Source organism: Periophthalmus magnuspinnatus, chromosome 8 (assembly GCF_009829125.3).
Source record: "Periophthalmus magnuspinnatus isolate fPerMag1 chromosome 8, fPerMag1.2.pri, whole genome shotgun sequence".
In the NCBI taxonomy this organism is placed as follows: domain Eukaryota; kingdom Metazoa; phylum Chordata; class Actinopteri; order Gobiiformes; family Gobiidae; genus Periophthalmus; species Periophthalmus magnuspinnatus.
In genome coordinates this window covers 27798310-27820597 of record NC_047133.1, presented here as the reverse complement: position 1 = coordinate 27820597, position 22288 = coordinate 27798310, and the positions used below count along the sequence as shown (strand labels likewise).

Below are 22288 nucleotides of genomic sequence, written 5' to 3'. Positions count from 1 at the left end.
ACAGCAGTAATGGGAAAAAGATGAGCGGCTTACAGTCAGATCACCCAAAGAGACAGAGATCGAGAGGGAGAGAGAGGACAGGAGCCCACTGCTCTGCTCCAGGACCATAGCACAACTTTTATAAGTCTACAATGTATTATACTATAATGCCACCCCAAGATCACTGAATCACAACAAACAGGATTAAGAAGAATAAATCTCTCTTCTGGGAGACTGAGGACATCCTGTATATGACATTCATATAACATTTATATTTGAGACTGTAACAGATGCTTCCTATTATTTATTGTAATGTTTGTGTTGCATTGTTGTATTTATTTATTACATCCACATACGAAAAGTTACATTCTTATTATCCTACATCCTTAGACCAAATTATTATAAATGCACTCGAGACCAAATTATTATAAATGTACTTCAACTTTTTATAAATCTATAATTTGATGTTTTAATTCAAATATTTTTGGTCTTGTTGCTCCGTTGTCACACATTTAATATCATTCATTTGATTTATTACCCAGCTCCATAGCTTTTCTATTACACATTCTCTGGCTGTGTTGGGGCTGAATGAATGCTTCTCCAGTCACACCCCACATGCAGTAGTCCATTGATTCCTCCATGTGCAGCTCAGGAAAGACTGTGTCATCTCTGTTTATTTTCCTTTCTCTGTGCTGTCTTTTCCACTCTGCAGGGCGCAACGATAACACCAAAAACCCGGAGCTGGACTCACGGCGGCCGGCCTCAAGTCCTCAAGGGCCCTTAGCACAACATGAGAGCAATGTGAGGAGACCAGCCCGGCCCAACACTGCCTTAATGATGGGCCACTGGTGAGTCCCTCCAGTGTTTGTGCAGATCTTGGTTTTGCTTATACACACAGGCACAAATCAACTGTCTCTACTGCTCCAAGAAAGGCCTCTGCTGTCTGTGCCCCGAGGGACACACTACACACTTTGATTTGTGACCTCAGGTTCCGGGATGGACGAGAGAGTACTTGGGAAATATTTGTGTACAAGTAAAAGAAAATATCCGTCCTCAAGATTCAAATTTTTGGACCCAAAAATAAAAAAATAACTGATGTGTGGAATTGGTTAAATCACTTTTGGCTTTTTCCCTACCCAGCAAAATACAAATTAGTACACAGAACAGTCCATAATATTCTAGCAGTAGCTATAGCACGTGTGGTGGTATAAGTAGTGTCAAAAAATGAATACTAAACTTCTAGTGATACTATGAATGATCTTGAAGTTTTTCAGTAGTATGATCAAGTGGTGAAATGAAAAAAAATCTATTATTATAGAATTGTAATTATATAGGAAGCTGTGTAATACAGAGATGGTAATGGAGTTAGGTGTTCATGTAAGACCAGTAAATCAATTTATCTTTTCAATCAAAACAAAAGTGTATTTGTATAGCACTTACAATAAAAACAACAGAAACAAAAGTCTTTCCATAATTTGTCATTAAAGCATTTGTTTTTCATTGTCGTTTCAAATTTGGCAATGAGTATATCCTTAGTATTGAGATTTAGTTTGAAATTTAGTACAGTGACACCAGGTTGGAGTAGAGATTAGTGATTGTGTAGAAAATTGGTATTTTTAATATTTGAATGCTATATTTGAGTACAGTGTTCAAAGGTGCAAACTTGCACTAGTTAGGATTTTTGTAATCAAATATTTAACTTATACAGTCATGCTGCCCTTTGTCGTCAGCTCCACAGATTTAAACCTAGAGAAACATTTTCCTCTCCAAAAAAGACTCATTAATTTCTGTAGAAAGCCAGCTTCATCTTTGTTCTCCGCTTTATCCATTGTGTAACCAGTGAGGGCTGAATAATATTTGGACAGGTGCTCTCCTACATACATGGACTTGAAGGGAGTAGTGTGACGTTTCATGAAAAGAGAAGCATGCAGTCTTGGTCAGTGGCGTAAACTCCATTCTGCATGTGTAATCCCTGACAATAAAAAAAAGTTTAGCACCAATTCTCCATTACTTTAGAAACCTGTTTTCTGCCCCTCTTCCATACAACAGCGGAGCCCACATCTGGCAGACAGATGTAGTTCTCACTGCCTCTCTCTCACTCTCTCTTCTTCAGGGAAACATGAGAACAGAGCTAATTCGCTCTCCAACCTCCCACCCACCGGCGCACAGCCGGACCACCCACATTCGGAAACGCCTTGCAGTTCTGGGTGCAGGCAGAGACGGCAGAGCGAGGCACAGAGCGAGGCACAGAGGGAGAGAGACGTGAGGATGGGTTAGCACTTTGAGCTGAGTATTCATTACAGCCGTGTCATAGTATAACCTTCTATTGTGAACACAGGCCTCAGCTTTGTTCTCCTCACCAGGAACTACAGACACTTTCAGAAAGACACCAACAAACAAGTATGCAATTCTTATTAAAATGATATCTGCTGTTATCCCTCAACCGGCCCAAGGTTATTTTTTCAGCCAAATTATATTACAGCAAAGCAAGGTATAGACCTCAGTGCCAAGAATAGGTATTATTTATAGACCTCTGAACGATTTTCTACTCTTTGACCCATAAATAAATGCAAGCCACACACCAACGTTCTTTTCAGTGTGTAACTGCTCAAATAAACTTAGTTTATTTATTATATAAATGTCTATGTATTTCCCAGTAATGATAATTTAATTATATTTCTATTACTTTGACTTTCTTTCATCCGTACTTAATGATCACAGTTTGTAACTGTGTTTACTGGGCATATTCATGTCATGCTAATGACTTCTGCGACTTACTAGTTCTCTTAAGGTCTTATTGGGTCAGCTGATCACACTCTAGAGGACAGTGCTTTTTATCAACACAAAATGAAATGCAGATATAGCTTTATTTAAAAAAAAAAAAAAAAAAAAACAACGTACAATTTATCATGCTTAATTTGAAGGTGAATGTCTCCACCATGCGGTCATCCAAAGTATTGCATTTAGCAAGACGAACTAATGTTCTCTGCTCTCAGGTAATGTGTGACAATATAGTTTATTTAACTGTGCCTCCAAACTGCTGTATTTAGTGCGTCTGTACTTATCATATATCTGAAAGATGCTGTGCATGTTTCCATCACACCAATAACACCATATGTGCTACAACCAGTCCAATCACTTTTAAACATCAAATTATGAAATAAATACATTATAAATTATATTGAGTTCTATTGTGCTCAATTGATGAACTGTCTGCAAATGAATTACAAATATATTGCTTTTCAAATACATGCGGTCTTGCATAAACTGGATCACATTTAGGTACATCAGATTTCTACCCCTAACCCACATTTGTAAGTAAATATAATAAAATAAAATACTGTAATGCAGTTAACCTCTTACTGAGGTTAATTATGTAACAACACAAGAATAATAACTTTTTAAAGTGCAAATACAGCCAATGATTAAATGCGGAAATAAATCCTGGTGACTAGTTATCCACCAATGTGTGGAAACTTTTGTTTTGTGAAATTGTGTAACTTTGTATTGAACAGAAGTTGTTTTCATGATGCATCAAGGCACAAAAAGGTTACATTCTCTTAACACTGAAGCCTTAGTGAAAATTAAACTATATCTCTACAGCTGATGGGTGCTCGATAACAGTGATGCGACGCTAAGGTGCATTCCATAAAAAATTTAGTACCTCTGATTTTGTATTTCACTTTGATTTCTGTGTTTTTCTTCTGCCCACTTCAGTCGCCACTGACCCAACTGTGGCTCCTACTGCCCCACCCACTGGCCCCCCCACAAAGAGACCGACCAGGGCCCCCAGGAGGGCTTCTCTCCTCACCAGTTTAGGCAGCCTCCACACCCAGCCAGTCAGTTTCTCCCACAGCCCCCATAAGAAGGAGCGGCCTGTTGACACCTGGACATCACTAGATGGGAACAGACCATCTAAATTCAAATCTATGCCTTCTATGCTCCTCTCTGCCTCCAGCCTCACCCCCTCTATGTCTTCAGAGTCCAATCCATCTGCTTGTCTCTGTCCAATGATCTCCCTCTGTCTCTTCTGGATCTGTTCTTCTATGCTCTGATACAGTTGACAGCTGAAGTGGTCCGCCCCACTCGCCACCACGGCTTGATCCACTTTGTCCAGCAACTCTCGGACTGCTTCATCGGGCTTTGCTCTACCTAGATATTTAATTCAATAATCAATTTAAACTTTTAGTAGTTACATGGACTTCAACTTTTAAAGATAAAATGATTTATTTTGTGTTATGTCACATCATTATAGGTTTCATTCTTAAAGTGTTTCTTAAAGGGTTTTATTTTAGTACTCTAATTTAACCAAGATATTCTCATTGAGATTTGGAATTTCATCTTCAAGGTGGTCCCGACTCTATTACTTAAATGTTATGAGATACCAAAGCAGCTGGAGGACACTTACCTCATTATTATATTTGTAAACACATATATTTAGATTATCTACCAGTGATCCTAGGTAACAAACACATATTAGACCTACCTGGCCATGTCTCCAGCGTGTGATAGCGGTCCCCACACCTCCTCACCAGCTCAGCCAGGTCCTTCCTCCAGATGAGGAGGTAGTCCTCCAGCCCTTCCTCCTGGTCCAGCTCCTCTATGTGGGTGAACATCACAATGATGTGATTTTGGACCAGGGCTGGACCCAGGACCTTCTCGAGAACATCAAGAGCCTTGGTCTCTCCATCAGCAGGCTGGTTCAGGGGCACACATAGGAGGAAGGCATGGGGCCCAGGGCTGGACAAGGCTAACAGAGAAGAGAGCTGTATTCTCCTGTCCTCTGGCACGCAGCCTGACCCGAACCAGTCAGTGCTGGACACTACAGTCACCTAGTAGAGGTAAAGTCAAGAGGTTTATTACACGTTTACTCCACACAAAAAGGTCACATTGGGTTTGGGAATAAAATGAAGGACCTTCTTACTATGAGGCGAAAGCATTTACCACCCAGCCAGGCACTGTGCTGCCCGGGATATATGTAAAGTGACTGTAACGATCAAATTAATTTGTACAATTACCTTCAGTAATAAATAGCTTTTACTTACAATTAGAGCAACTAGCATATTTCTTTTATGATTATTATGCACAAAAATCTGTCAGACTTTTCATCAACTGCACATAGGCATGTGTTATGTTTTCACACTTCTTTGACTGTCTCTGAGGCTGTGTCTCACCTGTCTGCCTGCAACCTGGCCCGTGTATTTCATACATTCCTGAGAGAGAGCTGCGCCGTCCTCCAGGCCCAGGATGGTGCTCACTGTGGAGCTCTTCCCTGCCCCGGCCCGGCCCAGGACCACCAACCGGACCTCTGCTGTGCAATGGAAATATTTAGACACGTATCTATATGCTACAAATAATGCTATTTACCACACAGAAACACGGCCACACAGTCACCGACAGTTAAGTTGTTATGAAACGTGTAAGAAAACAAATGGGCGACTGGAGCGTCACGGTTGCGCTCCATTGCTTACGGTTTTAAAGTAGGTGAGGCTGTCTGTTCTGGCGATCCACGCAGCCTACTACCAATAAGTTTTCCTTTTATGGAATTAACATGCTACAAGTCTTACCGGACAGATTAAGATGTGACATTCCCGGAGCTCCACGCGGCTCTATTCAGATGGAGTGTACTGTTTTTAAAGGAGCACTTCCTTGTCCGTACAGTGACTCTGAAGCAGCTGCGCTCATCAGCACCAGCCCTACACACACTGCGCATGCGCTGACCATTGACACTTTACAGCTGATATCATCAACATAACCTGAGGGGTCTGGAGCTTTGTTACTCAAGTTAGACTTTAATCTTTAGCTTTATTTTAATACAATCTGACTATAAAAAACGACTTAGCTGGAACTTCAACAGGTAACATGATTTGTGCTGTTGTGCTCTTATTGATCACAGGCTCCTGACAGTGTGCTGTTTAAATCCATTTTGTATTTGTCTTGAGTTTTTAAACTTAATCTTAAAAGTTTTTTTGCAGTGTTTACTCGTGTGCCTTGTGTCACCATGGGAACTGCAGATACATTCTGTCATAGGCATACATGTAGAACACCCCTAGCCCCTGGTATCACCACAAAGTATCAATAGGTTTGCAAATGTACAGATCCTAATGGGTCTGAACAACAGGTTATACAGGTTATTTTAGGCAAACAAATTTGACTTCAAAAAATACTTGATTCAACATGTTATAGGCCTATAACAGTTCTCAGATGAAAATAATTTTTAAACAAGACAAATTGTGTTTTTTTTTCTTTTAGTTGTTGGTAGGCATACATAAAGGCTGCAATGGGTGAAAAAGTGAGGATGCATAAAAAGGCAAAGACCAAGAAGACTAAGGAAATTGAAAAAATAAATTTAACTGTGCATTTAAAAAGCACATGATTAGTACATAGATTATTACAGATAAAACCTGTGTATGGGGTGGAGCAGCCAGAAAGTTGTTATTCGCCCTCTAACCAGTTAATTATTGCCCTATAAGCCAAAAATGTTGAACATCACCCACATTGGCTACAAAATACACATTCAACAAATCCTACATGTGATCATATTTATTAGATTGTAAACTTCATTATTTTGAATTGTATCATAGACAGAAGTGATTACTGTACTCTATTCAGTCTTAAATTGTAAAAAAGCTACAACAAAAGGCAGAAGACTTCACATACAATAAATCAATAATGCTGTGTTATGGATGATTCTATGACCTATATATTTTAGTACAAAATATAAAATCATACTTCATAATTATTTGACAAATTCCCATCCACACATACATAACCCACTTTAAAATCAAGGAGCAGTAAAATCCTTGTTTAAAATACAATTGTTTTCTTTTTCAAATTAAAAAATACAGTTAATAAAACTTTTACAGGTAAGAAATGTCCAAGTTATTAGACATCAGGCCATGGTTAAAATACATCACTCAGAGCCCAGGCATGATGTAGGCTATGTTGTCCAATGTATTCGACTGTAAAAAAGCAAAAATGTATTTGCAAATTTCAAATATCAAGTTGATCCACAATTAAAATGAGTGACAGTGTAAGTAATGCATTGCCATACCAGGACTTTTCGTGGGCAGCCGTTTAACTGTGGGATCTGTGCTGTGAGACATGTCAGAGGGCCGAGTGCACACAGGATGGAATCCAACAGCACAGACAGACTCCCTGATACTGCCACCATCCCCTATCAAAGAAAAGGTTTTTGCAGCCATAATGTATTTCTACAAATAGGTCTAGATGTAGTTATTTACATAGATTTTAGCTGAAGTCATTGGTAATCTCAAAAAATTTGGATCATACAGACCTCTGTCTCCTGCAACCTGTGTCCTATCAGAGACAGGGATTCCCCCAGAAGTTGCAGATGGGCTGCAGCATCAATGGGGTCCACCTCTGGGACTCTTGCTGGGGACAGCGACACACTGTGGGATTTGTGTGGGGACGCCACACCGACAGAGCCACCACTCCCTATTATAAACACAAAAGAATGAATACATACAGATCTACTAGGTCTTAAAATATAGTTAAAGGTGCACAGTGTAAGTTTTCTGGTGGAGGGTCTTATAACTGAATAAATGCAAGATAGACAGGTTTAATGCAATACTGAAAAACATTCTTGGCAAACTAATAACATCTCTATAGAGACAAGCAAGTACCAAACTTTCTACCAGCAATCTTGGACATTGCACCTTAAAACTGGATCTAATTCTACACCAAAAAAAGTGAATAAATCCATAGCATGTTTTTACAAGTACACCTTTTATGAGCCGACCTTTGCCTTTCCCATCAGCTGAGCCTTTGTGTTTGATTGTTGTGGCCTCAGCTTTGTTTTGTTTGTGCTGTAGGTGCTGAGCTTTCTGCCTCCACACCTGCACAAACGATATATTTATTTCAATTTACAGTTTTATTGTATATTTTTAATTCAGATAATAGGATGTAAAATATGAACAAAGACTCACCAGCTTGTCCTTTTCTGGCATTGCTTTCCATACTTCTGCCAACTTCTTACTCAGTTCACCAAAAACTAACAGCACACAATATAAGGTCAAACAATAAGACAACAAAAAGGAAAATCATGCATTTAAATATTTAATTCACCTAATCCTGGCTGTTCTGCATTGATGTTCACTCTATATTCTTTACAAAATACTTGATATGCAGTAGTTGTGGTCTTTTTCTTAGGCTAGGAGGGAAAAAATATAAAGAAAGAAAACATCAGTACTTGTGGGGTATGTTTCAGTCCACACAGAAGTAAGGGAGGAAGAGAATAATTGTACTATATGAATGCCTCTTGAGATCACACCTTCTCTTTGTCTTTCTCATGTTTTTCTCGATCCTTCTCCTCTTTCTTCTTTTTCTTCTCTGGTACTGCATCTGCGCCTGGGTTGTGATGTGGAGGGAGGGGTGCACTCATGGCATACATGGGTCCAACAGCACTATGGGTGACTGTGGGGTGGGAGTGGCTGTGTCTTGATGCATCTAGTGGATAGAACATTCCAAATGTACAGCAATTTAGAGTGTGAATTTGAGTTCATTTTTATTGACATTAACCTCCAAAACCTTTGCTGTGCTTCTTGTCCTTCCCGCTCTTTTCTCGATCACGGTCTTTCTCCTTGTCCTTCTTCTTCTTGCTTTTTTTGCTCTTCTTCTTCTTCTTGGACATATGTGTATTGTAGGAGTCATCAATCACTAGTTCACCTGCCTCCAGCTCACCTCCAGATGAAGAGCTGTCCTCCCCCAGACCTCCTCCATAGTGACCTGTGAGCATAGTTCACATATTAAGAGTAATATGATTTGTCATATACTACACATTTAGACACCACATGACACACCATTAATTCCACCTTGTGATGTCATTTCACAAGGAATCACTCTTAATTTAAAGGAGACATGCAAAAAAAAAAAGTCCATGTTGAGATACCAAACTGTCAAAAATAGGATGCATCTCAACCTTTAAGCTAGCAGACATGTTTTTATCCTCATTTGAACATCATTCCTCAGTACCCAGCACAAGGCAAATCCTTGCCTACCGCACCCCCTGCTGGCCATGGCATTTTGTATGAACAGAAATCATGAATAAATCACTTTTTCATGCATTTACAATATTTTAAAATATTCATTTAAAAAAAGAAATCCTTGAACATTATGCAGTCATCTAGTAAGCCTGTACTGATATCAGCAACATTATTTTATTATTTAATTTACTTCCGCATCCCAAGAGCTAGTCAAACACAAATGTCTTTCTCACCTTCAACCTCCACCTCTTTTCCCACTACCGGCAGAGGCTCCCGACTCTGCTGTGACTTCTTCTTGGGCGACTTTGTGATCTGAACCCTGTCTTTGTCCTTCTCCTTCTTCACACTTGCTTTAGGGTGTGGTGTGTACATGAAGCCATCAGTCTCCTCTTTTTCAGGAGACATGATCAGCTTCATCTTTAGCCCCTCTGCTTCCCGTAGTGTCAGCGGCTCTTCTTTGGGTAGTCCTCCATGGAAAAGAGAGGACTTTGAGGAAGAGGAGGAATGCTTTTTTGAGGATGAAGAACCAGGGCGGGAGTGTGAGAAAGTGTGGCTGCTCTTGCCCCCTCCGCCACTGCCCTCGCGTTTGCGCTCTTTGGATGAGTGGGAGGAGAAGGAGGGGTAGGAGGGCTTCTTGTGGAGGTGTGGGTTGGGGTCTGAGCCAGTGGCTAGAGGGGAGGTGATGGCCTGGAGGAGACCCATGGCTGTGTCGGCTGGGTGGGAGGAGGAAGGGGACAGTGTGGGGGAGCGGTCCACTGACTTGTGCTTCTTCTTATGGGGTGGAGGCCCCGAGCCATCATAGTCTGACAAGATAAATACTTTGAATTTAGCATGTGACATTTTACAAAAATGTACTTACTTACTGTGGCGTTTGTTTGGTGCCTCTTCAATATTTCCCTGATGTACAATGTAAAAAAAAACATTTGAGTAAATTTACCTCTGTAATAATAGTCATCACTGTGCTTTTTCTTCTTCTTGTGAGTGTCTGTCCCCATCATGAACAGTTCAGCATCCTAAGAGTTTAAAAGTATTTATGAATTATGTGAGAAAAAATAAAGATGAAAATGACATTGTTGTTATAAATGTTTAACATTATTACCTTTGGACGTTTCTTGGAGGACTTGCGGACCTCAGCTGCTATTTCTTCTTCTTCCCTCAGCAGATCTTTGTAGGACCTTCTCTTCTCTCTTTGACTGCGGCCAGCCACTAGGCCCCGGTCACCATCCATCCCCATATCTGAAACGCCAACCAAATGAATGTGAGCAACATACTTTTTTTAAATTATTGTTATACATTTTATAATTTCATATTACCTTTAATTTCTTCAAATGCCATGGCTCCTTGTGTTAATTTCCCATGAGGGTCTCCACAATTATAAGCTGTTGTGAAAATACACATTTTATATAACATGGATTTGTTTGTCTAACTAACATCTATCCAAAATATAGTATTAGTATAACAAGAAAGAACTATCCTGTGATCCTTGTTATGCAAACATTGTTGTGTGTGCTTGCAGTGTTCCATGACAGTGCATTGTGATATTCTTGGATTTTTATTTTTTTTGCTTGTTTCACAAGTTTATTTGCAAAAGATTGATTGTAAAGCATCTCCCGCCTTCTTACGCAGATCTACACAAACACACCCCCTCTCAGTTCATTCAGACTAATGGCACTTTACTATAATCATGGCTAGGGGACACTCAGCCGAGGCTGGCCATTGCTGTTCGGATACAGAGGAGCATGATAGACCGAGGCTTCTGCACTTTACTAGGCCTACGTTAAAAAGGTAAACGAAATCGTTATATCTTGCATGCATTTAACAGTGCTGCTAATTGCATTTTGGCTATTACTGTAAAGGGCAGAAACTACGACACTTTGAACAGCAAGAATTTAGTGATTCTGCTATATTACCTTTGATAATTGTCCAATTCACACGGACCCAGTCGCCATCTTTGTTTTCATCGACAATACACGCCTGCAGATGGGAGGAGCTTGTCTGAGACAGCCAATCAGCGAGCTGGGAACGCTACAAAGGGCTGCAAGTACTTTAATAAAGTATTTTAAAAGTCAGCGGGCGTTAAAAACCTACAATAAGCTTAGCTAATTGTTAGGCATAACACAAATGATCATTTACAGCTCTTGTGCTGTGTTCTGCAAATGCAACACATTTTATGATTGAAAAATGTATTGTGGCTTTTCAGTCACTGTGAAATGTATTGCATAATTGCATAGGTTTAAATTTCTAGGATTGAACACAGTGGATATTTTCTATACACAGAAAAAACACAACCTTAGTACATTCACTAAAAACACAAAAACACAACACACTCTGAAATATACAGATTTATTGTCTCAAATATCCCTTTTAGTCACAGAACACAAATCAAGTTTTAATATAACACACAGAACAAGGCAATAAGACAAAGTCATACATATGATCCATAGCAATTAAAAAATAAAATTTTGCTATGGATCATACCAGGACGACTGAGGGATTACACAGATATCATTCATATGATGTACAAACCTGAATTAACAGTGAAATCACTTTAAAAACAAAACTCAAGCACCCTTAAAGATACAGTGTTGTAGAGCCTGTGCAAGCCCCCTGCAATTCTGAGTAATGAGAGCGTGGTGATGAACGTGGAAGAAATTTGTTGTTTGTTTGTAATAGATTAGTGTTAACCCTATTAGTTCAATCCAGTAAAAGCATGTTCTGGTGAATCCCATTTCTTTGTAGATGCTCTGAGCCATCGTCATCTAACCACATTTTGGTCTTCATCAAATCACTGAAATCTTTATAGATTATAGAGAATTTTAACTCATCCTATGGTGGAGAGATAACACTGCTTGTGTTATTGACTTTGCCTGTCAGTGGTCACAATGGTATACCTGATCAACATAAACAGTCACTTAATTAACACGTTTAAATAATTATTTAAAAACAGAGATTCCAGCTCTCTACGTATCTTTTCTACCTATCTCCCAAATTCTGTTTTTGTAAGCTGAGGGACGTAAAACTGGCCAACAAATCAGTTACTTCATCTACCTAAGGGAATAGAAATAACAATATATTATGAAAATTTCCCAATATTAATTAAAAGTACAAGCATTTTAGTCAGACAAACGAATCCAACCTGTTCTTTAGTGCGTGTGTGCTGCAGCTGTGTCGATATGTGTTCGAGTCTCTCCTTTGCTTCACTCTGACCCATCAAATTTAGGTACTCCCTCAACATCTGAATAATCTGAGGAAAAAACAATATCTTACATGTTACACAAAACTATAACCAGCAAAAGTATTTAAACGTATTTCCTTTATTACCTGTGTGACCTCTCCCCTTAAGTTTTCAAGGCTGCGAGAATCTCCTTCTTGTAAAATATTGAGTTTGGAGCGGGCTAAATGTAGAGGTGTCCTACCAGCTCGGTCCAAGGCGTCAACACGGGCTCCTAATACATATATTATATATAATTATATAAAACCACTAATCATCTTATTCAATTCATCTATGAATTTTCAGAGATAATAATAAGTTTTGCAAATGTATTTCTAATAGACTGCAGCAGCTTTCATAGAATGGTTGATGCAGGTTTCAGGATTTTATTTGGGTACAATCAATACCTTTGTGAAACAGTTAGGGTTAGTTATGAAGTCCTATATCTTCTCCACCAGGTGTACTCAGTCTTTTTAATCATACATAAACAATGTAGATGGATGGGCATTTAACGCTTCTCTTACCTCCTCTGAGCAGTGTGGTGATTACAGGCACATGGTTGGTACAGGCAGCTGCAAAAAAACATGCATTGAGAGAGCAAACAGTATTCCCAAACACAACCCCCCCTTCACCCAAAGACCTAATGTAAACATGGCATTTTTTTTAATTTATTTTTATTTTTTGGACATATGGCACAATATTGAGGTGCATGATGAGATGTAAGCAGGCAGGACCAGAACACAGCACACCAATATTCTTATGCTAAGTCATGTCCAAGTTAAAATAGATGAGTGCATTTCCTTACCCAAATGTAGAGGTGTGTTTCCTAGACTGTCCCTCTGATTAGGATCAGCACCATAGCTCAGCAATAACTGCACTAAAAACAGAATACAGGAAGCATATTATACCTTTCATCAATGTATGTAATATATTTTATTCAGGATGGATTAAGTTCTCTAAAATATTATCATTTACATTTTTTCTCATCATGAAATGTGTGTAACGTGGCACATGCTGTCACTGCGACAGCTGTGACAGCTGTAAAAGCGCAACTGTATTAGCAAATCACACTAGACCTACCAATGTTTTCATTTCCATTGCAAGAAGAAAAATGGAGTGCTGTTCTCCCCTTGTCATCTGCTGCACATGGGTCTATGTCATCCTCCAGAAGCCTTCGGACTGATCAAACACAGAAAAAAATAATACTTTAGAAGATGTTACCAGTATTTCAGAACAAAACAAACATCTCATACCTGTGTCAATGTCATTGCTGTTAGCTGCTTCTCTCAGTCTTTTCACAGCTAGAAAAACATGTAGTTTTAGTTTATGCAAATAATGCCTAGTTATTAGTATTAAGAACCAAATGGTAATATTATACATATACTTTTGCATTTTAATTTTGTTGAATCCTTGTGAAATGCCAAACACACAAATGCAAAAATGTATCTTATGAGCGTTTTGATGTTTTAAGAGTTCAAATGTATTATTATAAAGTTCAGGTGAAGAGGACAAAAAATTGAATAGGCCTAATATGTGCTAGGAATGTATAGTGAAAGCTTAATGACTGAACACTGTTGAACGAGCTCTTACCATAAATATCTTTGCCAATGGGACCCAGACTGCGCACTGCCCGGTGGTGCCTCCTGGACTTGCCACCCAGCACCTTCCCAAGCTTCTTTTGCCCCTCTCCGGAGCCCACCTCTGCCCGTCCTGGCTGCCACAACAAATGCAAGTACCGAAGCTCTTTATCGTCCATCCGTCCCACTCGACCCAGCAGAACCTTGCCGTCCCCTGTCCCACTCAAGCCAAAACCCACAGCCGGTCCTCCGTCTTCCATCATGTCCATGCTGCCTCGCTGCTGCTGCTGCTGCTGCTGCTGCTCGCACTCAATCGCCTTTCGCGCTTCGTTTTCAGGTCCTGGTTCGATCATGTATTCCCCTTCCGAGCTGGATCTGTCGTTGTCATATACGGTAGAAACGATGGGGCTCCACCCGTCCATAATGTGTCGCAATCACAACATAAGGGGACCGTGTTTACACAGCAGTTGCTTCACTAGATGTTGTCTATTACAGATGAAAAAACTGAATTATGCGCATTATTGTCAATATTTTATCTTTCTTAAAATTGAAGCTATTCCTGTAGCTCTTACATCCCGTCTTACATTTTCTAGATAAAACTAGTAAAAGACGTGCCCATTGTACGATCGATAGTACTCGCAGATTTCATCCAATGAGCAAATATGTTTTTGCGTTGCTCTTGTCCAATGGCATCACGAGAAAAACAGAAATAACTACGCATGCGCAGTGCTATAAAACAATGAAGTTTACTTAAATTTTTTAAAGCGTCAATGCGTTTATATTTTTTCAAATTTTCCATGCACTGTATGCGAACACAATATAGTGTCAAACAGAGAGACGGAGGTGAAGAGCGGGTAGGATATTCAGTAAATTGTGAGATCCGGGAGTTTTTCTAACAGTACTGAGACCTGCACAAACCGTGGCATAAGTCTTACTTAACATTCGACAATCGGGCAGCGCTGATATGCAGTAACAAACTTTTCCAGGTATTGTCACCGAATTAATTCTACTAATTGGCCATTTATGAAGTAATTCATAATTGACTGCGCCAGTACCCAATGTAGGTTTTTAATGATATGATGGTGATTATCTATTCCAGGATGGACAACGTAGACATAGACAGATCAAAAACAAAATAATCAAAGTTCATGTTTAATTTCTGAGGACATGGGGATTCCAGCTCGTGTCAGGTAATTGGTCAATGCAGAGTTGTCTTGTTGTGGGCTATTTTCAATTATCCCAGGAGATGACGTCACTGAGTTGTAGACTTTTTGTCCCATCTGTCCATTTTGGGATAGCCCCTGCCCTTTCAGGTATCCATGCTGACAGTACAATGGTGGCTGGCGATGGGTCAAAGATAGACGAAAACACGATTCTGCAACAGAAAATTACCAAATTAAGAGTGTTGGTAGTCAATAGTAATATACATTAACTAGCAGCATAAACCTGATTTTGGAGACAATGGACCAACCACTAATTAATATTAATGCTGACTATTTTCAGGGTTATGAATACAGTGCCCATCATAAATTGTAATGCAATGATAATTTTGTACATTTACTGTGAGAAGTGCTAAATCAAACCAATTAGAGGTGCTCAAAGTGGGCAATTTTAGAATATTTGCTTCCTTATGAAAGATATAATCAACTAACACACCTGCATAGAAATGTCTAAGATCAGTCTGGACACAGTGTTCGAGGAAACGCTGCAGTGGTTGGACGTGAGATATGGGAGCATCCCATTCAGTGAGGAAGTCCTCTATCATGTGATGAATAACTTTCGGCCTTGGTAAAGGCCAACCATGTGGGCGGAGCTTAATTTCTTCCTCTATCAAAGAAGAAATATTTTACTTTTGACTGTTAAGACAGTAAAGATAAATAACATATTACTTATGACTCTCACCAGTAGGAAGTCTGTTGTAGTAGTATAAAACAGGATGAAGAAAGTTTGATTTCCAAGCTCTGGTCCAGTCTGTTTCAGCTCTACTACGACCTAAAAAGTCAATTTTCTTTTTTCCATATTGCAGAACAAGAATTATTAGTCCATTAGTGACTTTGTGGCCAGACAGGGAGGAAAGCTGAGGCAAGGCTTGAAGTGGAAACTCCTCCAGGTATTTACAGTGAGATCTATGGACAAAAATGAGGATATGTTGAGATAAACATTAAGAGGTCAGCTAGTGTTCTTGCAGGAACTAGGTGTCTCCATGGCAGGCTCTCTCTGGGTATTCCCCAAACATACTTGTTTTATGTGAAATAGTGGCAGTAAATTGACTAGCTGTGATTAAATGTCAACTTGAACTATTAGCTAGTATTATTGGTATAGACTCTACTTACCTACGAACGCCAATATGTAGAAAAAACATAAATTCAAGTTTAAAACATAAATTCAAGTTAAAGTAGCATTAATTTGAAATTACCCCTGCAGCAGAACAATGTCACCTAGCACCTGGAACATTTGGTATGGTCCAGAGGCCTCGTTAACCCTCTTCAGGATCCAGGGCAACAGCTGTGTGCTCAACAGTTTAGTGAAGGGCCACTGGAGACCATGGTACCGATGTTCAAGAACACGATGCACAGCTCTGACTGGAGACGATATAATCAAATGCAGAATCCATTGAATAAATTCATGACCAGCATAATAAGTCTGGTATATCACTAGGAAGCAGATGCAAGTCAGCATACATGGCATAAATTTATAGGGTATATAATCCTGATAAATATAAAAACTAAAGATTATTTTAGTAGTCAACAAGTCAGCAGTTTCTTTTTTGATACTTTTTGATCACATGCTGAGTTTCTACATAGAGAATATTAACAAATCACATACATTGTTTAGAACTGTTTTACATTTTGTTCTAATCTTTGACCTGTCTTTTTAAGTCCAGATAAAAAGTAATGATTTAAAATAGTCAGCAATTTATGATTAATTGTTACAGCCCTAGTAAAACACATGTTCATACTATCAATACTACACTGCAATTAAAAATGTGCAAAAATGTATTCTATATGCCATTAATTTAGTGAAAACAACAGATATCATTCTGAATTCTTACCTGTGTACCTAAAACCATGGACAAAGCCTCCAGCAGAGGTGCGATAGTCTCTTGAGTGGGCAGCTGTTCCCAGCACAAACAAACCAGGAGTGTTTTTCCCTTCATACCAGGCTGTCACCGCGGGCAACCTCCCTCGAGCATTCCCACTGTTGGGTGGGCGTGCAGTTCTAGTAGGGACATTTGAACATTTTATTACTAGCAACACAAAAGCATGGTACCTATACATTTCAGTTACGGATATAAAACTAGTTACGTGAGAATTTTCATGACTTTTTTTACTTTTACTTATGGGTTTATTTATATAAATTATTACACTTACATCTGCATAATAGCAAATGTAGTTTTTATGCATTTTAGCCTCTCTTTCCACCACTAGTGTTAACAACAGTAATAATAATAATACCTGTCAAATATACTAAAGTTGAATCTAAACCCCAAACAGCGAATCACACGGTCGTAGGGTTTCCTCATAGAGAAGTTGTCGATATGAAAGCCAGACAACTCCTCTGCTCTCGAGTTAGTGCTATTACTTCCATTCTGCATGAACTTATTTAAAGTCAGGTACAGCTTTTCCTTCTTGTTTCGTCCATGTTTGGGTCTCAGTCTGCTCTCCTCTGTTTGTTTGGTGATAGCAATCTCCTCAAGGTGGGTCTCCACTAAACCATCAAGAGACTTCAACTGATATGTGTCCAGGACCTCATTGTTCACAGCTCTAGAAGAAAACGCATGGAGCATTGTCATTTACAAATTTACTGAGTAAAAATGTAGGTTTATATTTTTGCACTTTTTGAGCCTACACCTTTAAATTAAATAAAAATAAAAAATATATAATGAACAGAAATGGACAAATACCTTAGGTCTCCTACATAGTGCGTTTGCCAGGCCAGTCTGACAGGGCTACGGCTGACCATGTGAACTCGACTGGCACTTCCCAACAGACTCTGAGCAGTCTCAAAGGCAGAGTTTCCCTTCCCTAGAATCAGAACAGCCTGGTTCTTGTAGTCCTCTGGGTCTGTAGAGATGGACTCATACCCCTCCACCAGGTCTGAGCCCACAAATGCAATGGTCTGAGGTACCCACAAACCAGTGGCTAGCAGTAGGACACTGTATAACAAATTAGAGACAATGGTTAGTAACAAATGTATTAATACCCAAAAGTAAATTTTTACTTTACAACAATACAACCACTCAAAGAAGTACCTGCAGAAATATGAAGAGCCCTGTTGATCGGTGAGGACATACTGTCTCCCACTGTCTGATGAAAGGGCTCTGATGTGTCCGATATCAACCCCATATTGGACCTTCAAACCCAGCTCTCGCTCGTACAGGGACAGATACAAGGGAAATGCATCGGCAGTAGGGTAAAACTCACTGCTCACACGTCTAAACAGCAGGTCTGGTTTATCGCTGAGCAGAGAGTTCCAGTCGTGGCGCAGGTTAAACTCTCGGTTACAACTGCCCGTGTGGATCTTGTTAATGCTTATCAGCTTTCTGTGTCTAGGATATCTACGGGACAAAAAGAGGTTCTTAATATTAATTATGAAGATGCAGCATAATTATACCTAAATGTATTTTACTAAATGTTTGAAACTCATAAACTGTGTTATAAACCAAATTTGGATTGGTGTTGCATGTGTATAAAACACTGATGCACAAAACATCACAGTGAATTAAGAGTTCCTTACTTGTTGAAGAAGCTCCCTGGGCCTGAGTTCCTCTCCAGTATGATGTAGTCTCTCTGGGTTCTGGACAGGAAGTGTCCCATCTGCAGTCCAGATGGACCTGCCCCCAGCACACAGTAGTCATGATGATGTGTGCTGTTGGGTGAGCATGTGATAAAGCCCATCAGGACACACAGCAAACACACCCGGCTTGGATCCATCCCCTGAAATAAAGAGTACAAATAAGCAATATGACAGAAAAAGCAATTTAGCAGTAGCATTTGTGTATCAACATTGTTTATTACTTAAAGCTTTCAGCATAATTCGAATGGCCAATCCTGTTGTATTCTCACTTAACACCTCTTAATGCAATCTATGTTACTGCTCTCTTATAGTGTGCCTGCTTTGGCTTTCACACATTTTGTGTAATATTTCATGACAATTCTGCAATATATGTGATCCACATTTGGCACTCTTCTGGGTTTTTTTTTTGTTTTTGTTTTTTTGTATAATGGGAGGAAAATGTAAATACTTAAGCTGAAAAAGTTACTATAACTGACAAAATGCATCCTTGCATAACAATTTAATTAATGATACCTATATATTGTGTCATAAGCCAATGTTTTAGCACAACCCAAAAAAGTGACCAAAAACCTTAGATTACTATGAAATAAACTACAGGAATGATAGTAATATTCAGGACAGCAGCCTAGTCTAGCTGTGTTGTTGACACGGGTCGCGGAGCTAGCTGATGCTCTCTGAAGAACCAGACGTGAGCGTGTACGGTGCGTATGAAAAAGCCCGTACCTTTTGTGATAGGAGAGTCCTTTTGCATAACTCTCCGGCAAATCTGCTACATGTTTGCTGGTGATCGTTGTTGTATGGTTTGGTATAAACATGTAACACGCTGCATAAGAATCTCGGATGTGACTTGGCCCGAGTTAGCTCCGCCCCTGTGTGGTCACGTGCCTCACGCACCGCGCTGATGGAGCTGACGTCATGTATGTCTTATTTTCTTGTTCTCTACAGTCTATAGTCTCTCCACTATGGAAGCGGGCTTCCATACTAAGCAGACCAAACAGTAATGATTTTTTGGAGGTCAAACATTGGAGGACACAATTGAGAATGTCCCCGAACAATAACAATATAGTGTATGACCAATATACAGCAGATTTTGGACTTATGCAGTACTGAAGAAGAAAAGATATAATGTATTCTTTAACGTCTAATGCCTCACATTAAACAGTGATGAACCTTATCAAACCAAATCAATCACCAATCAATCAATGCAATTTGGATGTTTTAAGCAGCTGTGTCATGCTTTGAGCTTCCTCCTCCAGTTTGCTTGGTCATGTTTAGTTGTAGAAATTAGTGACACTGGTGTCAGCAGTTCCACTTCCTCAGTCAGTCAGCACCCTGCTTTGGAGATATAAAACCTGACAGCAGAACAGCTCATATCACAGCTCACAACCTGGCCAGTTCCTACACTTTGAGAAGAGAGACACAAGACTAAGGTGACATGAATCCTCTGTTGCTGCATGACTATATTTATATTCTATGACTATTGTGTGTGGATTAAATTAAACTGGCAACAAATTTAAGTAATTGTTGTTTTGGCAGATGGAACCTTTAAAAAGTGCAAGAAAAGTTGACTTACAGGACTCCGGCAGGTAGGCTATATTTTTGTCTGGATTTAACTTTTAAATATAGCGTGCGTGTATGTATGTATGTATATGTATGTGTGTGTGTGCGTGTGTATATATATATATATATATATATATATATATATATATATATATATAAAAATAAATAAAACTTGCTGATCACTATAGGGCTCATTTAAATTAACCAAATGACTGTTGTGTTACAGTGACCTGTCAGAGCAGATTAAAGCTGCTACTCAGGAAACACATGTGAGAGCGGAGAACACAGACCTTATGACCAGTTTCCAGAAAGGACAAATCACTCGGACACAATACAAGGTAAACTATCATGTGCCTCAACTGACCACATTCACATTGCTTGTCTTTCCAACGATTTCTAAAAGGCATTTAGTTTTGCATTTAAATTAGCATCATACAGAAAGTGTGGACAAAAAGATTTTTGTCTCATAAAAATGGACAATAGAGCTGGCCAACCAAAACTGCAGCCCATTTCCGAAGACATCTGTAATAGAAAATACAGAGATTCCAGTACTCTGCCTAGATTGTGGTCAAATTTAAAACAATATCATGAAAGAAACAAGGTTAAAGACTGTATTGCTATGTTTGTTGTATCATAGGTTCTACTGTGTTCTCTGTATGAGATCTACACAGCACTGGAGGAGGCTTTGGACAGAAACTCTTCTCATCCGGCCGTGGCTCCGATCTACTTTCCTCAGGAGCTGGACCGTACTGAGGCTTTGGAAAGGGACCTGGAGTTCTTCTTGGGCTCACAGTGGAGGAGTAAGGTCATTGTCCCAGCCGCTACACACCGATACGCCCAGAGGCTACGAGAGGTAAGACATATGATTTTCATGTGATAAAGGGGTGAGTGTGGTAACTGTCCTTAGCTGAACTCTGTCCTAAAGGAGAAGTGAAAATTTGGATGAATAAGGGTCAACAGAAGAGATAATCAAACCATTCTGAAATGTATAAATAGCAATCAAACAGTACACGGATTCTTTAGCATTTAACTTGAATCTAGCTTTGTATGATAACTAACTTGAATTACTTACTTGATCACTTGAATAGACTGGCTTTGGCCTAGACTCTGATAAATGGCCACATTAAATACAAGAGCATACAGTTAAAATGACAAAATTAACTTAATTTTACCCTGGTCATATTTAAACCTTTTTTTAGTTAGCCTATAACATAAGTCTTCATAAAGCCAAAGATTTTCCTCCATCCAGATTGGTAAGGTGAAGCCAGAGCTTTTGGTGGCCCACGCCTACACTCGATACCTGGGAGACCTTTCAGGTGGTCAGGTCCTGGGGAAACTCGCACAAAAGGCCATGGAGCTGGAGGGCAAAGATGGCCTCGCTTTCTTTTCCTTCCCTGGAGTGAGCAGTGCTAACCGCTTCAAACAGCTGTACCGGAGCAGAATGAACAGTATCGAGCTGTCGGAGGAGCAGAGAAGAGAGGTCCTACAGGAGGCTGTGGATGCCTTTAATTTTAACATCCAGGTCAGGCAGCTAACAATCAGCTCATTGTATATTCACTTTGTATTCATGGACATTAGAAAAATGTATTAGCAACCAAATATAGCTATCCATAGCGATGTCTGTGGCAAGTGTACCCTCTATGGAATTGTTTTGTTCTAATCTGAGAAACAGAAGCTTACGACTATGTTTGGAATTAAAATTTAGTTCTGGAGCAGTCCTTACACTAAAATATTGAATGTGCCAGAAGATATAGTTGGCTCAATGAGCAAATGCTCATCTGTTGATACTGTGAAATGTCCCAATCGTACTCACCGTTATCATATCACTATTGTAAAGAGGAAATCGTTTTTGTTCCCAGGTTTTCGATGACTTACAGAAAATGCTGAGTGTGACATCTGAATCTGCAGAGAAGCCCAAAGGAACATCTCGGAGCACTCCTTTCCCCCCTCCTTCCTCTGTGCAGCTCACTGTGGGGCTGTGTGTGGGGCTACTCACTGTAGGCATTGGACTGTACAACTTTTAAATTAACAACCAGCATTTCAGCACAAGATGCACTTTATGACGATGCCATAATCCATTTTAATAAAGTTTAGATATGTTTTTAGACAAGTTTGAGTCAATTAAAATTGTATTTTAAATGATTCTGTGATTGAATAAT

The 22288-nt window shown here is 39.5% G+C and overlaps 5 protein-coding genes across 8 annotated transcripts; 1 reads left to right on the top strand and 4 right to left on the bottom strand.

Annotated features, from left to right (window-relative positions):
* Positions 1–2827: 2827 nt before the first annotated feature.
* On the bottom strand, positions 2828–5673 carry si:dkeyp-69e1.8 (uncharacterized protein LOC100001340 homolog). The gene is made up of 4 exons (XM_033971055.2): positions 5547–5673; positions 5154–5287; positions 4466–4811; positions 2828–4131 (listed from the first exon to the last, which is right to left on the bottom strand). The coding sequence occupies exons 1-4, from the start codon at positions 5566–5568 to the stop codon at positions 3659–3661; spliced, it is 975 nt and encodes a 324-aa protein (XP_033826946.1). The 5' UTR covers positions 5569–5673; the 3' UTR covers positions 2828–3658.
* A 651-nt stretch (positions 5674–6324) lies between these two features.
* Positions 6325–11002, bottom strand: hmgxb4a (HMG box domain containing 4a). 4 transcript variants are annotated; one of them, XM_033971375.2, is made up of 13 exons: positions 10895–11002; positions 10298–10363; positions 10084–10220; positions 9922–9997; positions 9218–9787; positions 8530–8727; positions 8273–8448; positions 8068–8152; positions 7929–7993; positions 7727–7838; positions 7277–7437; positions 7034–7156; positions 6325–6941 (listed from the first exon to the last, which is right to left on the bottom strand). In XM_033971375.2, the coding sequence occupies exons 2-13, from the start codon at positions 10317–10319 to the stop codon at positions 6897–6899; spliced, it is 1770 nt and encodes a 589-aa protein (XP_033827266.1). In that variant the 5' UTR covers positions 10320–10363; positions 10895–11002; the 3' UTR covers positions 6325–6896. The 4 variants fall into 4 exon arrangements, with proteins under 4 accessions (XP_033827266.1, XP_055079694.1, XP_033827265.1 ...); XM_055223719.1 differs by having other exon boundaries at positions 6382–6941; positions 7742–7838; XM_033971374.2 differs by having other exon boundaries at positions 6802–6941; positions 8521–8727; positions 10895–10960.
* Positions 11003–11310: 308 nt separating this feature from the next.
* On the bottom strand, positions 11311–14367 carry ankrd54 (ankyrin repeat domain 54). Its single transcript, XM_033971737.2, has 8 exons — positions 13786–14367; positions 13449–13496; positions 13276–13374; positions 13001–13072; positions 12720–12767; positions 12306–12430; positions 12121–12228; positions 11311–12032 (listed from the first exon to the last, which is right to left on the bottom strand). Exons 1-8 carry the CDS (start codon positions 14192–14194, stop codon positions 11958–11960), a joined length of 984 nt encoding a protein of 327 aa, XP_033827628.1. The 5' UTR covers positions 14195–14367; the 3' UTR covers positions 11311–11957.
* A 133-nt stretch (positions 14368–14500) lies between these two features.
* foxred2 (FAD-dependent oxidoreductase domain containing 2) lies at positions 14501–19438 on the bottom strand. The gene is made up of 10 exons (XM_033971056.2): positions 19293–19438; positions 18510–18709; positions 18025–18330; positions 17677–17928; positions 17228–17536; positions 16825–16991; positions 16189–16354; positions 15675–15898; positions 15429–15599; positions 14501–15147 (listed from the first exon to the last, which is right to left on the bottom strand). Exons 2-10 carry the CDS (start codon positions 18704–18706, stop codon positions 14912–14914), a joined length of 2028 nt encoding a protein of 675 aa, XP_033826947.1. The 5' UTR covers positions 18707–18709; positions 19293–19438; the 3' UTR covers positions 14501–14911.
* Positions 19439–20061: 623 nt separating this feature from the next.
* On the top strand, positions 20062–22168 carry hmox1a (heme oxygenase 1a). The gene is made up of 5 exons (XM_033971057.2): positions 20062–20155; positions 20356–20467; positions 20767–20982; positions 21379–21651; positions 21989–22168. The coding sequence occupies exons 1-5, from the start codon at positions 20106–20108 to the stop codon at positions 22151–22153; spliced, it is 816 nt and encodes a 271-aa protein (XP_033826948.1). The 5' UTR covers positions 20062–20105; the 3' UTR covers positions 22154–22168.
* Positions 22169–22288: the final 120 nt, after the last annotated feature.

Excerpts from the sequence above, each read along its gene's own strand:
- si:dkeyp-69e1.8 (XM_033971055.2), bottom strand. The coding sequence starts at position 5,568 with ATGTCACATCTTAATCTGTCCG. Across the intron at positions 5,288-5,546 it reads GTCACATCTTAATCTGTCCG|AGGTCCGGTTGGTGGTCCTG; the intron begins GTAAGACTTGTA and ends ATTGCACAGCAG. Across the intron at positions 4,132-4,465 it reads CACGCTGGAGACATGGCCAG|GTAGAGCAAAGCCCGATGAA; the intron begins GTAGGTCTAATA and ends TTAAATATCTAG.
- hmgxb4a (XM_033971374.2), bottom strand. The coding sequence starts at position 10,319 with ATGGCATTTGAAGAAATTAAAG. Across the intron at positions 7,994-8,067 it reads TGCAGAACAGCCAGGATTAG|TTTTTGGTGAACTGAGTAAG; the intron begins GTGAATTAAATA and ends GTGTGCTGTTAG. Across the intron at positions 7,438-7,726 it reads CAAAGGTCGGCTCATAAAAG|GGAGTGGTGGCTCTGTCGGT; the intron begins GTGTACTTGTAA and ends TGTTTATAATAG.
- ankrd54 (XM_033971737.2), bottom strand. The coding sequence starts at position 14,194 with ATGGACGGGTGGAGCCCCATCGTTTCTACCGTATATGACAACGACAGA. Across the intron at positions 13,375-13,448 it reads CAGCAATGACATTGACACAG|TCCGAAGGCTTCTGGAGGAT; the intron begins GTATGAGATGTT and ends GTGTTTGATCAG. Across the intron at positions 12,229-12,305 it reads TAAGGGGAGAGGTCACACAG|ATTATTCAGATGTTGAGGGA; the intron begins GTAATAAAGGAA and ends TTTTTTCCTCAG.
- foxred2 (XM_033971056.2), bottom strand. The coding sequence starts at position 18,706 with ATGGATCCAAGCCGGGTGTGTTTGCTGTGTGTCCTGATGGGCTTTATC. Across the intron at positions 18,331-18,509 it reads CCAGGGAGCTTCTTCAACAA|ATATCCTAGACACAGAAAGC; the intron begins GTAAGGAACTCT and ends TTTGTCCCGTAG. Across the intron at positions 17,537-17,676 it reads CACTATGTAGGAGACCTAAG|AGCTGTGAACAATGAGGTCC; the intron begins GTATTTGTCCAT and ends GTTTTCTTCTAG.
- hmox1a (XM_033971057.2), top strand. The coding sequence starts at position 20,106 with ATGGAACCTTTAAAAAGTGCAAGAAAAGTTGACTTACAGGACTCCGGC. Across the intron at positions 20,468-20,766 it reads TCACTCGGACACAATACAAG|GTTCTACTGTGTTCTCTGTA; the intron begins GTAAACTATCAT and ends GTTGTATCATAG. Across the intron at positions 20,983-21,378 it reads ACGCCCAGAGGCTACGAGAG|ATTGGTAAGGTGAAGCCAGA; the intron begins GTAAGACATATG and ends TCCTCCATCCAG.